At 34.7% G+C, this 12,874-nt stretch overlaps 3 protein-coding genes across 4 annotated transcripts; all 3 read right to left on the bottom strand.

Moving 5' to 3' along the window:
- Window positions 1-955: 955 nt before the first annotated feature.
- Window positions 956-2,254, bottom strand: LOC147511852 (protein FAR1-RELATED SEQUENCE 5-like). Its single transcript, XM_086598585.1, has 3 exons — window positions 2,082-2,254; window positions 1,832-1,967; window positions 956-1,717 (listed from the first exon to the last, which is right to left on the bottom strand). The coding sequence occupies exons 1-3, from the start codon at window positions 2,252-2,254 to the stop codon at window positions 956-958; spliced, it is 1,071 nt and encodes a 356-aa protein (XP_086454711.1).
- A 407-nt stretch (window positions 2,255-2,661) lies between these two features.
- Window positions 2,662-8,328, bottom strand: LOC147511851 (vesicle transport v-SNARE 11-like). Of its 2 annotated transcripts, XM_086603476.1 has the most exons (10): window positions 8,197-8,328; window positions 7,988-8,088; window positions 6,024-6,082; window positions 5,737-5,925; window positions 5,023-5,193; window positions 4,271-4,301; window positions 3,528-3,580; window positions 3,376-3,435; window positions 3,171-3,233; window positions 2,662-3,075 (listed from the first exon to the last, which is right to left on the bottom strand). In XM_086603476.1, exons 2-10 carry the CDS (start codon window positions 8,079-8,081, stop codon window positions 2,785-2,787), a joined length of 1,011 nt encoding a protein of 336 aa, XP_086459602.1. In that variant the 5' UTR covers window positions 8,082-8,088; window positions 8,197-8,328; the 3' UTR covers window positions 2,662-2,784. The 2 variants fall into 2 exon arrangements, with proteins under 2 accessions (XP_086459602.1, XP_086459603.1); XM_086603477.1 differs by lacking the exons at window positions 7,988-8,088; window positions 8,197-8,328 and adding an exon at window positions 6,177-6,267.
- Window positions 8,329-9,980: 1,652 nt separating this feature from the next.
- Window positions 9,981-11,307, bottom strand: LOC147511850 (uncharacterized). The gene is made up of 5 exons (XM_086598584.1): window positions 11,209-11,307; window positions 11,109-11,124; window positions 10,714-10,907; window positions 10,487-10,635; window positions 9,981-10,389 (listed from the first exon to the last, which is right to left on the bottom strand). The coding sequence occupies exons 1-5, from the start codon at window positions 11,305-11,307 to the stop codon at window positions 9,981-9,983; spliced, it is 867 nt and encodes a 288-aa protein (XP_086454710.1).
- Window positions 11,308-12,874: the final 1,567 nt, after the last annotated feature.

Below are 12,874 nucleotides of genomic sequence, written 5' to 3'. Positions count from 1 at the left end.
TCAGAATTTCTCTTCTGTTCCAATGGCTTCTAAGACAAAAAAAAGTTAATGATTGTTTTACATAAGAAGCACCAACAAAGAGAGCCAGAACAACACAGGTAATGTTTCATATGTTGGATTGCTGGTACTATTTTTGGTTGGTCTTACTGTTAGCTATTGCTCCACAATTTAACTCTCACTAAATTTAGCTCAAAATTTATCCTACATACTTACGTCTAGTTATTTGTATGTTGTGGAAAAAAAATTGTATTGGCAATCCAGGTTGTTGATGACGCAACAAAGAAAAATGTTATTGAACTGGAACGACTTCAGCAATCTTTACATGATGAACTCATTACCTTAAGGAGGAGATCCACAAGAAGACACCTAATAATGAGCTTCATAGAAAACTGGAACAAATGACCAAAAAACATATATAATTTATTGAAATTGTGACAGAGAGCCAACTCTACCAGTTTTCAACATTAAAATGACTTGTCCACGAGTATAAATTCACAAATATAATTAACCATTTGATACAATACGACATACACAGTTTCAAAACCTACAAAATAAATGAAAAGGGTCCTCAAAAAACTCTTCTCCTCTGTTAGAGTTCTTCCTCTTCTTGCAAAATGCACTTCAAATTCTTCAAAATAGTTCAACCCCAAATTCTTTGAAAAATCCCAAACTGCCATATAGCTCCTGCCCAAGTTTTCAACTACCACAAATCCATATAGCTTCTTGTCCAAAGTGTTTGTTGAAATTAAAGACACATTAGTGTTCTATAAATAATATTCACCGAGAAGAAAATAAACAAATAGATGAAGCAGCTCTATAAAGAAGTTTTACATACAAAATAGATGAAACAATACCTAAGTTTTTTTCAATTCGGACATGTTCGCTTGTCATGATCCTGCGATTTACATTGACTACATTTTCTTTTCGTGGTCACTGCAATTTCAACAGGATTCTTTCATCTACCATGGGTGCTCTTACCATCATTTGGTCTCCCCACTGAGATATACAGATCGAGAATCGGAATTTGACATGAAGTAGTAGCATCTTCTTGACTTTTTTGAGCCTCCATGGAAACATCAATAGTATTAGGAGTTCTAAATAATTTGTCGTACTCTTCTAAAACACCTATGAAAAGTTTTTCAAGTCCATCCAATGCTATTTTGTACAAGCTCTCATCTTCAAAAGCAACACTCCACATTTGCGTAGATCTTCTACACAAATGGCTCATTCGGAAAGCCTTAGGACACTGGTCATTAGGTTGCACTGCTTCCCCATCCATCACTCTAAACTTGTTTGCCTCCTTTGTCCACCTTTTTAAAATAAAATACGAGGGAATTTTATCCACATCAAGATGATCAAATACTCTCAGCATATGCCTGCAAACTATACCTATAAACTTGAAATGGTTGCATTCATAATAACCTTCAAGTGCTATATCATTCCATCTCACTGTAAATTTTTCATGCACACCAGATTTTGATTCGACTATATAATTGCCATAAACACCATCTCCTACTGAGCGACATATTTTCATGTTTTTCACCGATGAGAATTCACCACGAAATTTTTCAAAAATGTTTCTCATAAACACACATGTTGCATGCTTCAATAGAAAATCATAGTCATTAACAATACGGTTCTTGTGCTCTGAAACGTAATCTTTGTCACACTCATTTCTAACAATCTTCTTCAATGCTTGCTCATATCTTGTGACAAACTATATTAGATTTGTATCCTTATTGACAAATTCATTCAAAAATGCGTTGATCCCCTCACTGCATCCAATTGTATTCATACCAGCATAGAATGTGATGTGATGGTATATAGGAACCCAAGATTCTCTAATGGCATACAAACCATTTAGCCATTCATTATCTGTCAACCCAAATTCTTGCATCAGATCATTCCACTTGTTCTCAAACTCTTCAACCTTATATGTGAACTTAAGGCATCTCTCAATTTGGTTCCTGAAGCTCGCATTCATAGTATAGACATGTAATTTTTGTGGAAATGTCTATTTTATGTGTCAAAGGCATAGACAGTGGCGTGTGCTAGGAGAAATTGTTTTCACAGCCGAGCACATGGCAGCACATTGATCAGTAATGATGGACATTGGAGCACGATCTCCCATTGCCTCAAGCCATGTATTAAACAACCATAAAAATGTAAACTCTGTCTCATCTTGAAGAAGGGCACATCCAAACTGTATGGATTGGTAGTGATGATTAACCCCTGTAAATGGATCAAATGGCATCTTATATTTGTTCGTCTTATAAGTGGTATCAAATAAAATAATATCTCCAAACTGCTCATAGGTCATACGAGATCTTGCATCAGCCCAAAAAAAGTTCACTACCCTCCCGGTTGGATCTAGTTGGATATCATGATAAAATTGAGAGTTGTCTCTTTGTTTTATCTAAAAATAAGATATGACAGAAGCAGCATCACCATTTTCTAATGTATCAAGTCTTATCGTTCTCAAACAATTGTAACAATTTCTTGATCTAAACCCTACATATTCTCCAGCACCTTGGAAATTTTCATGTTTTCCCTCTGAAAAATCTCTGTTAGATCTTTGGTAGCAGCGGGCATGTGTCGGTTGGACGACATATTCATCCTCTTTTGAGGAGTGACAAACTTATGATTATGATGATCAGAAAAAACACTTATAATCCATTTTTTTAATTTTTTCTTGTGCAAAATCCGCATTTGTGCCTGACATTCACACTTCACTGTTGATGTACTACAAATTCTTCCTTCATCACCGTCATTTTCAATCCTCTTCTAAGCCTTTCCCTCGCGTGAACAAACAAATCTAACACTTGTTGCTTCATCTGCACGAGCTTGAGTTTTATTTGATGACCTTATCCTCATAACAAAACCATTTTGTCGACCATAATCTTGATAGTAGTTATGTGCTTCTTCCACAGAGTTGAATAACATCTCTAAACGTGGTGCCCCAAGTTTCTCAACGAACTCCTTATTAGGGGTTGAATTACCACCAACCCCACTCCCACTCACACCAAAATTATCACATTCCTCTATAACCATAGAATCAACAAATGGTGCATCCATCTAAAGAAAGTGCATAAAATAACCTTTAGAAAACACAACAAGAAGTATACAAAATCGTTTGAAATAGAAAATGCAACAGTACAAAAAAAAAATACCTGTTCTGATTCTTGCACTGTTGTTGGAACCTCCGACGACCTTGTTTCATTGAGATCATATAGCTATTAGAACATGACAGAAGCTCGATAAGATTCTTTTAGAAATTGACTTCAAGCAACTCCAAAAATAAAATAGTAAAAAATAAAGAATGTTAAAGTGTTATTTATTCTAGCAAAATATCATGTAAGAGAAAAGATAACCCACGAGTGAATGGAAGTCGGGATCGTCGCCTAACAAACAAGCCATCTCAGGTTGAGCGGTAACCTGACAAAATCTCAACCAGTTAGCCATATTGTATTTGCTTTCACTTTCACTATTTATTCATAATGACAAATGAGATGAGTCTAAAAGCTTACAAAAAGGATAGGAGTGATAGCAACAACCGAAGAAGATGGACATGTCTCACAATCTACCATTACATGTGAGAGGGAGATACATTAGAATCTTCTATTGGACTAGGAATTAATTTTTTGTTGTTTCAAGAATTTTAATTGGAGATGGAGATAGTGAGAGAGTTGTGAAAATGATGTTGGTTGGAGAAGAAGAAGAGTCTCCCAACAAAACTTATAGGAGAAGTTAGAGAATGGGGCGTAGGAGGAAAAACAGGTAAGTTTGTTTCTGTCCTACATGACATAATTTTAAAAGAGTAAATAAATGTGATAGACAACTTTAATTAGATCCGTTAGATTCAGAAGATCTAGTGGCTAGCAAATTGAGTCAAAATTGAGTTAAAAATTCCTGAGTCCCGACCCTCAAAAGTTTACTATATAGAAGATATCATATAGAATATTTCCAATGGTTCGCATAGAGTATTTTCTAATGTATTTAATGGGTATACAACGCTTTCCTTGTAACCGCCTAAGGGTAATGGTAAAAACAAGTGTGGTCTCTTTAGCACTGATAATCCTACATATATGCTGGCATAGCTGCCATTTTCCTACTCCTGCTGAAGTATAAGCTGTGGTTTCTCTAGCACTGTTACTCCTACATCCATCTTCACATGACAATCAAAATCCCTGCTTATGTTAAGACTTGGGGTAGTCCTAGCAGTAAAATTACTCTTACAACAATCTGGATATCGCTGTCAAAATCTTCTTACCCCGGTCTACGTCGTCATCCACTGCATGAAGCTGCGAAGGAAGAAAGAAAAAACATAAGCAAAGTTCTGCACATGTAAATGCAAAAGCTAAAAATCTCCTACTGCTTCTGCATGGTGCATATGAATACACTAGGGAAATCCTAGAGTTGTCGTGCCTGTCGCTGTGGAAAGTAGAATCCCATGATAACTATTCATTCACTAGGTGGGAGAGCGAGAGAGACGTGCATGGTCAGCTTCAAGCATTTGACTAATATTAATACTAATCACCTGATCTATACATGAGCCTTAGATGGTGAAATATTAAGATATGCTATGAATGGCAGTACATGACAGGTCGGTGAGTTGCCAGCTCATACCAACCAACAATTGATTGTACAATCCAGATTGAGCGGTTGGATTTTTTATTTTCTCGATAAGTACCTACTGTATTAAGGAAAAAATAGGTGTTACATATGGTAAACAAAGGAAAAAGGAAAAGAAAGAATAGGCACTCTATGTGGCACTACGGAAGTTACCGATCGAGCGGTTGGATACTGTTGTCAGCTTATAAAGAAGCAAGCACCATATGAAAACCAATGGTTGGTCAGAACCTTTTTCTTCTGGTGAAGTGGTGTCCAAATTTATTTGTTCCCATTTCTTATCTTCCCCTTTCATTGATTTATGGTTTACGTATTGGAAGTATGCCTTTTGTATAAACGCAAGAGCAATTGGATCAACGATCATGGACAACAAAGTGGCAAGAAAATACATACCACTTCCTGGGTATTTAGAAGAGATTGGCGCTGTCTTCGCAGATCTTGAAGGACTGAAACAGCACGTACTTCAGTGTCCAACATGGTTCGCCTACTCTCCTTGATTCTTTCACTGGATTGCTTTAATTTTGCTGCAGGCGCCACCAAATTTCCTCTCTGGGCTGCAACCGCCTGTAGAAAACATCTACAATATCATTAGTAGTAAAAAAAAACAAGACAGTCTAGGTGTCCCACGTTGTTAACTCAATCTCTAGCAATCGATTCATTTTTTCATTTTTGGGTATGAGAGAGATGCTAAGATAAATGCTCCCCAAGAGACATACTACTTATCATTTTATCAACTACAACTGATCGGGGTAACTAAAGTTCTCTGTCCAAGCCTTCCATGAAGTGAATCACAATAAATGCATCAAAGCTAACAAAGAGCACATACTACTCCAATTATTCAATTGCTTATAACCAGCTTAATAAACCACTGATGAGAAGAGCTAAGAACCGAGAAACAGAAAACCACTAAATATGATATGAATATAAGCAAAAGATTTTGAAATTAAGACTAACTGCAGGCCAACCTTCTCATAAAACCAGGAAAATATTGGGAAAATATCAATGCTAACACTTGTATTTATAGACCTCCTGTCTAGGACGTACGTATTCCCAAATATAGAAGCAATAAGAATATAATCAGTGAGCGAGATGTTGGTCTAGACATACCATCTTCTTACCAGCCAGTCCTGCTTCCAGGAAGTCATTTCTTGCAGCTTGATTGAAATTAGCTGATGTCATCCTTTTAACTTCAATTTTCAAATTGTTTAGATCAGATTTATATTCCCTTAATTTTGCTAGTGGCATAACCTTTACATTTTGCTGCAAACTCCTAGCTTCAAGGTCCATTTTGCAAATCTGTCAACAATTTCACAAAGCTTAGAATCTATCGAGACAGGAAGAAAGAGAAAAATATTAACAACAAAACAAAAAGGGTAAGATCATCAGTATTATACCAAAGCCTCAGCATCTTTCAATCCAGCCTTTATTTCAGCAATCTTTTGTTTCCTCTGTTCTGAAATTTCAGACATGCAGAATGGCGATCCTCAGCAAGCAGAAGTTAATTTATTATGCACTTCCGTAACATGTAAAGCTTAAGACAATCATACTCAATTCGATGGAATTGTTTGAATTTAACGGAAATCTTCTATAATTTCACATGCGAGGGGTTATTTCTTGGCTTCGTCCAGTCATTAAATAAGTAATAATTAGTCATTGCTCCAATCATTCGAAGAAAACTGTCATACAGGTACACCTCATACCAATGAATCCCTTTCATACTACTTAAAATTGATATAGGGAGGCACCATCCAAAAACAGATGCCAGTTTTAAAAAAAAAGTAACTGTTTACGCGATAGTACATAGTAGAAAATTTCATGAGATATGAGCATATTGGGGAATCTTATTCATGAGACAAGAGCATACAAGGGAATGTTAAAGCACCCTCGAGTAAAACTTTGCTGGCAAAAATTACATAGGGAGGGTGTAAGTCTGTAAGAGATAAAAAGTGGGTTTAGCAAGGACAAATTCCGCTCTGCAATCAAACAAGCCATAGATCATTTAGACACACCCTAAAACACATACGTTGTTAGCAAGTTGCAAGTTGATTTTTCCAAAACTATAATCGTAACAATAGCTTGCATCAGTGTGTGGCATAATCTAAAAATACTCACATATGGTTCAAACAAAACGCTGCAAGAATTCCATTTCTTTTTGAAACTCCATATCTCAAAATAAAATTTTTTAACATAAAACAATATTATTATTATTTTTTTTCCATTAACCCAAATACAGCCTAAGTGATAATGGAACAAATAATCATTTTTTTAATGGAAGACACAAAGCCACCCCTTTTATACATTACATATTTTGTTGTATGAAGAAGAGTAGAAGACCCTCTGGATGCACAGGCTCCATAAGACAATATTTGTTTCTTTCTATTTGTTTTTTTCAGTGAACATATTTTTTTTTCTTGTCAATATAGAAATTAAATCACTATTTATGTTTTCCTTAAAGCCAGCAACAAGCCCACTATCTTCTTTGTACTTTGACCGCCATTTTCCTAAAGCTTGAGCAACAAGCACAGAAAGGAGGGAGGGGAGGAGGGCGAGCAGATCCCCTTGCCTCAACCCTTTCGAAACGGTGAACATGCCAGCTAGACAGCCCTTAATCATTATGGAGAAGTGAGCCGCAGAGAGTCACTGCCTTTTCCAGCTTCACCAAAACCAAACCGCACAAGGAGCAGCTAATGCTATCAAACTCCTTGGTTAAATATATCTTGCACACAAGACCAGGAGGACCATAGGGACTTCTTGAATATATCAGCTTATGAAAACAAGATCCTCATCTTGAATTTGACTTCCTGCCATCAAAGAACTTAATAGTTTCCCACCTATAAACTGCTATCCCTTTACAACCAAAGGGTTAGTCTTTGGGCAATTATCTTGTGTACCCCAAGTCCCAACCAATAGGGTAATAGGCCGACAACACAGAGGCTACATTAATCTCTCGACTTAAGGTGATGAACATATTGTCATGCCGCCAATTGGGAGATAATTCATTATGTAAAATATATTAAATCGTCAGGCCCTAGGGATTTTTCATTTTTCAAAGAGTCAATGACAGGCTTAAAGTCCCTCTCCATCCACGGGGACAGTTCATCATCAATGGGATTAAACACAATCCGATCACCCTAAAATAACTTTGTCTAGAATTACACGTCATGCATTTGAACTGATCCATGATTCACCATCCATCTCTAGCTTGAAGATGCAATTCACATGAAACAATAATATGAAAATATCGACGCCACGTGTTTACACCCCTACAAACAACAATGCCTAAATAATAGTACCCAGACTCTTATTCCACGTCATTAAATAATAATAATATTAAGTAAGAAACAATAATTGTTATTACCTCCATCGAGAAGCCTAGTGAAAACACATTTCTTAGACAGATTCCCGGAAATGTCCTTATACTGACCCTCGTATTCTTCAAACACGTCGCTCATTCTTGCCCTAATTTTCAACCATATAAAAAATATAAAAGGAAATGAGAAATGTAAGTTCGTTAACTAACATTTGCTTTCACAATAATCGAGGTATATCGAACGGTTGAGAACTTACGTGAGAAATATGAGCTTTTTTGCTGAGAGAAATGAAGTGAGTGAGAAAATGAAGAGGGTGTGTTTTTTCAAGTTAAGAAGTCAGTTTTCCGTGAATCTCTGAAGCACTTTGTTAACAACAGTGGGATTCCAGAATTGCCCTTATCTTGAATTCAAATAATGAGCTGCATACATGCTACTTAGTATGCTCTGTTTGGTTCGATGTATTTACATGCAATTGCACCTAATTCCATGTAACCACCCACAAAACAGTGTTTGGTAGCAAAATGCAAATAGGCGGTTGATGCAACAAGTTGCAATTATATGCACTATATAAGTAGTTTCCATGACATCCACTTGCAGCCAAAAAAGTTGTGTAAATAGATGCAAACACAATAAAGGTGCTTTCTCTTATTTAAGATGTGAAAAAAAGTAGTGGGATAATATAACTAACTTTATAAGATGTGAAAAAAAGTAGTGGGATAATATAACCAATTTTACATCCTTTTGTCTTGGGTTTACCAAACACAAGTAAATTGGATGCAATACAATCACATGCCATTTGCAACTATTTGTCATTTGCAAGTCGGTACACCGAACCAAACTGAACATTAAGTGAATTCTCTGCTACCATATCTCTCGCCACATTTTCGTTAACATTTGAAATGAGGTTTCAATGGGCTTAAGCTTGGTTTTGTGAAGAAATCCAAGTAAAATAGAGTGATCAGTTTCACATCTTTTACTATTTTTAAAATACCATACCTACAGTCCCGCAACAGTCTTTTATAATATTTATATATAACTTTTTTGTCTATTTATTTAGACGGTTTTATCTCTATTTAAATTATTAAATTTGGGTAGTTGTTTTGTCAAAATATGATAATATTTGTTGTATTGTAAAGGCATAAAAAGAAATAAAACAAAAGACAACTGTTGTACATGTTTCCTGTAAAAAAATTGTGGGCTCTATATCAAAAGATTTTGGCACCACCACATGTTACTCTCACACGTGTGTCTGCACGTGCATAATATACTAATATAATTAAAATGCTTGTTTGGCATTTAGTCCTGGGTAATTTCCCAATTAGTAACCCATAATGTCAATGTGTTCCCAAGTAGTAACCCACTTCCAATTTTGACTTTTCAACGCGGCTTTTGACAATTTTGCCCTTCAAATAAAAACAAAACACTTTTCTCTCTCATTTTACAATCTCTCACCTCTTACACTTTTCTCTCTCCTTGTCCCCATGATGTTCACGTATTTGAGTTTGTTTTTAACAAAACAGTACTATCTCTCCTCTTACACTCAATCATTGATTTTTGAGTGTTTTTTTTTAATTTCTTAACTAATTAAAATGACTAAAAATATAATAGATAAAAATAATTAATAAATAATAAAACAATAAATTTAACACAATCCATCTTCATTCATATAACAAAATTCATATTCCTTGCAAAATAATAAAAGATACCTCATAATAAAATTAACAAAATATATATTCCATTAAAATGATAAATTTTATATTATTTTCAAATTTATTACATCAATCCAACAAAATCGAAATTCTAAGTCATGAAGTAGTTTCATCAGTAGATGGGATAATTTTTAGTCAATGTACAACACACATCAGTAAAGTTGCTGATATATAATGCACATGAGTTTGTCAGTCCCTCACTTATAAGATGAAAATAGACAAATGAATTTGGCGGGAAAACTATTAAGCGGGAATAATTGAGCGGAAAAACTGTTAGCGAGAAAACAAATAACAGTAGTAAAATTGCTGATATACAGTGCATGTGAGTTTGTCAGTCTCTCACTTGTAGGACAATGATGTCATCATAAACCCAAACCCACTGTTCTTTTCCTCTTAATGGCGTCCACTTCTTCCTATATGTATCCATCATCGTTTCCTTTGTGTACCAATGCATGCAAAAGTCATATGCACATATCTTACCATCATCGATTGCCTTCATAGCATGGCTACAAGGAAGACCAACCTGCTGAAAGAAACCGTAAGTGCAAGTCTTCTCCAAAAGGTCTACGGTGCCAGTACAATCCACTGATTGCATAGAGTAATCACTTGCCCTTACCACTGTGAAAGGTCTACTCGTATATCTCGATGAGATGAGCACATCCTCGGCTGATTTGGTCAGTTTTGTCTTCAGCTTTGACGCCATCACCCGGTAGTCATAGAAATGTTTCATTATGCTCAACCTGATACCATTGACAAAATGAGATGTCACTTGCATAGCTCTCTCTGGAAGTATCATATTATTCTAGCTCTATGTGATTTGTGTAACAAATGTCATACCTTCTCCTTTTAGCAAAAGCACAACACCACGACTCTTTTGGAATCTTAATAATCTTTGCATAACATTTGTTGTCATAACAATACATTTGGCTCATTAGTCTTATAAATTCTGCCTGTTCGTCAGCTGCTCTCTTCACCTTCCCTTTTGTCTATTGCTTAGTCACACAGTTTGAAATGTGTTGTGCACAAAAGCAATGAACCACATTAGGAAGTATTTTAGGCACGACCTGAAGAATGCTTGCATGCCTATCAGAGAGAAGAACAAAGTTTAGCTTAGTCCCAACAACAAGGTCTCTCAACTTTTCCAGAAACCAATCCCATTGGTCATAGTTTTCCTTCGGGACTATAACAAATGCAATTGGAAACACGTGGCTATCACCATCCGCCGCGATAGTAGTTAGTATAACTGACTTGTACCTACCTGTCATGAAAGTGCCATCAATCATAATCCATGGACGAAGATATCTTTTGTAAGCTCGGACAGTGACGCCGTAGCTAGCTAACAAACAAACGTTCAAACTTGTGGTCATGGGTGGGACGGCGTTAATAGCTTCGGTGAAACAATCTGAATGCACTATTTTAAGTTATTTACAATAATTTGGCAACATTTGGTACGACTCACTGAAGCATTCCCTTATCTGCAAGCAAAAAAGCCAAACGAACATAGGTTAGTAGTTGTTATTGTTGCGTTCATCACTTGATGATATAGCTAAGGTTGTTACCTTATGTATTGCAATTTCTTTCGCTTTCCAAGCAACTTTATACGACACATTTGTCTGGTGTGCACTCTTCACCTCCAACTGCAAATGTTTCAGAGCCATATCAATATTGTCCCTAAGTTTCGATTTCACAACTTCTGAAACCCATTTTGCAATTGGTTGATGTTGTGAACATATTCCTTAGTATGTAGCTCGCTCACAGTTTAACAAATTACAACGTAGAGAAACTTAAAAATAAAATAAAATAAGAATAATAAGAATAATAAAATTAACTGAGTTCAGTTCCAAAAACCATAAAAGTTACTGACATATGTTTTAAAAGTAACTACTAGATACATACAATAGATCCAAGAGATACTTGACCCAAATTGTACTTAAGAACCACGAGTTCAACATTCAACCAATATCACTGATTACAGGTAAATAAATTACAACTTAGAGAAACTTAATAAAAAAGAATAATAACAAAATAATCATCGATATCACTATTTTAGTACCTAAAATATTAAAAGTTACTGACAGATGCTTTGAAAGTAACTACCTAAATATGTACATTAGATCTAAAAGATACTTAGCACAAAATGTACTAAAAGAAAACGAGTTCGCCTTTAACCAATATCATCGATCTGAGGTCAATAAATTACAACTTAGAGAAACTTACTTGAAAAATATAAAATAAATAAAAATAAATAACCTACATCATTTGAGTACCCAAAATCATAAAAATTGCTGATAGATGTTTCAAAAGTAACTACTAAATATGTGCATTATATCAAAGAGATACTTAGCTCAAAATGTACTAAAAAAACACAAGTTCAGCATTCAACCAATATCATCAATCACAAATCAATAAATTAAAATTTGTAGAAACTTAATTGAAAAAAAATATAAAATAAAATAATCACCACCATTTCAGTATCCAAAATAATAAAAGTTGTTGAAAGATATTTCAAAAGTAACTACTAAATATGTGCACTAAATCCAAAAGATACATACCCAACCCTAGCCTAAAATGTACTAAAAAAACACGAGTTCAACATTCAACCAGTATCATTTAGAGAAACTTAATAAAGAAAAAAATAATATAAAATAAAATAATAATCACCATTTCAATTACCCAAAATCATAAAAGTTGCTGAGATATGTTTCAAAAGTAACTATCATATATATACATAAGGTCCAAAATATACTTAGCCCAAAATGTACTTAAATAACACGAGTTCAACATTCAACTAGTATTTTCTATATGTGACAAATATATTTATCAATTTATAACTCGATCACAAATCAATAAATTAAAACTCAAAGATATTTATGCTAGAAAAACAAGCATTTTAAAAAAATATATATATTTGGTATGTAAGAAATAATATTTATAAGTGACAAACAGATTCGTCATTATGTAGCTGATATATTGTTTGAAAGTAACTACCAAATTCGTACATTATAGGCAAGAAATTTTTTACACAAAATGTATTGAAAAAAAACACAAGTTCGTTTTTCAGGTTCTTCTAAAACACCTGCTCCACAATCAAATATCCAACACTCATTGTCAATTCAACTTATCACATTGGAATTTTTTCTCCATTAGATAATTTATCTTTCAATTTTGAACGTCTTCAAACTACTAAATGAAAAAAGAGAGATTGGGAATACCTTTTGACAAAGT

The sequence above is a fragment of the Coptis chinensis genome, chromosome 3, assembly GCF_015680905.1.
Source record: "Coptis chinensis isolate HL-2020 chromosome 3, ASM1568090v1, whole genome shotgun sequence".
Taxonomy (NCBI): Eukaryota; Viridiplantae; Streptophyta; class Magnoliopsida; order Ranunculales; family Ranunculaceae; genus Coptis; species Coptis chinensis.
This window is presented reverse-complemented; position numbering and strand designations above follow the sequence as displayed.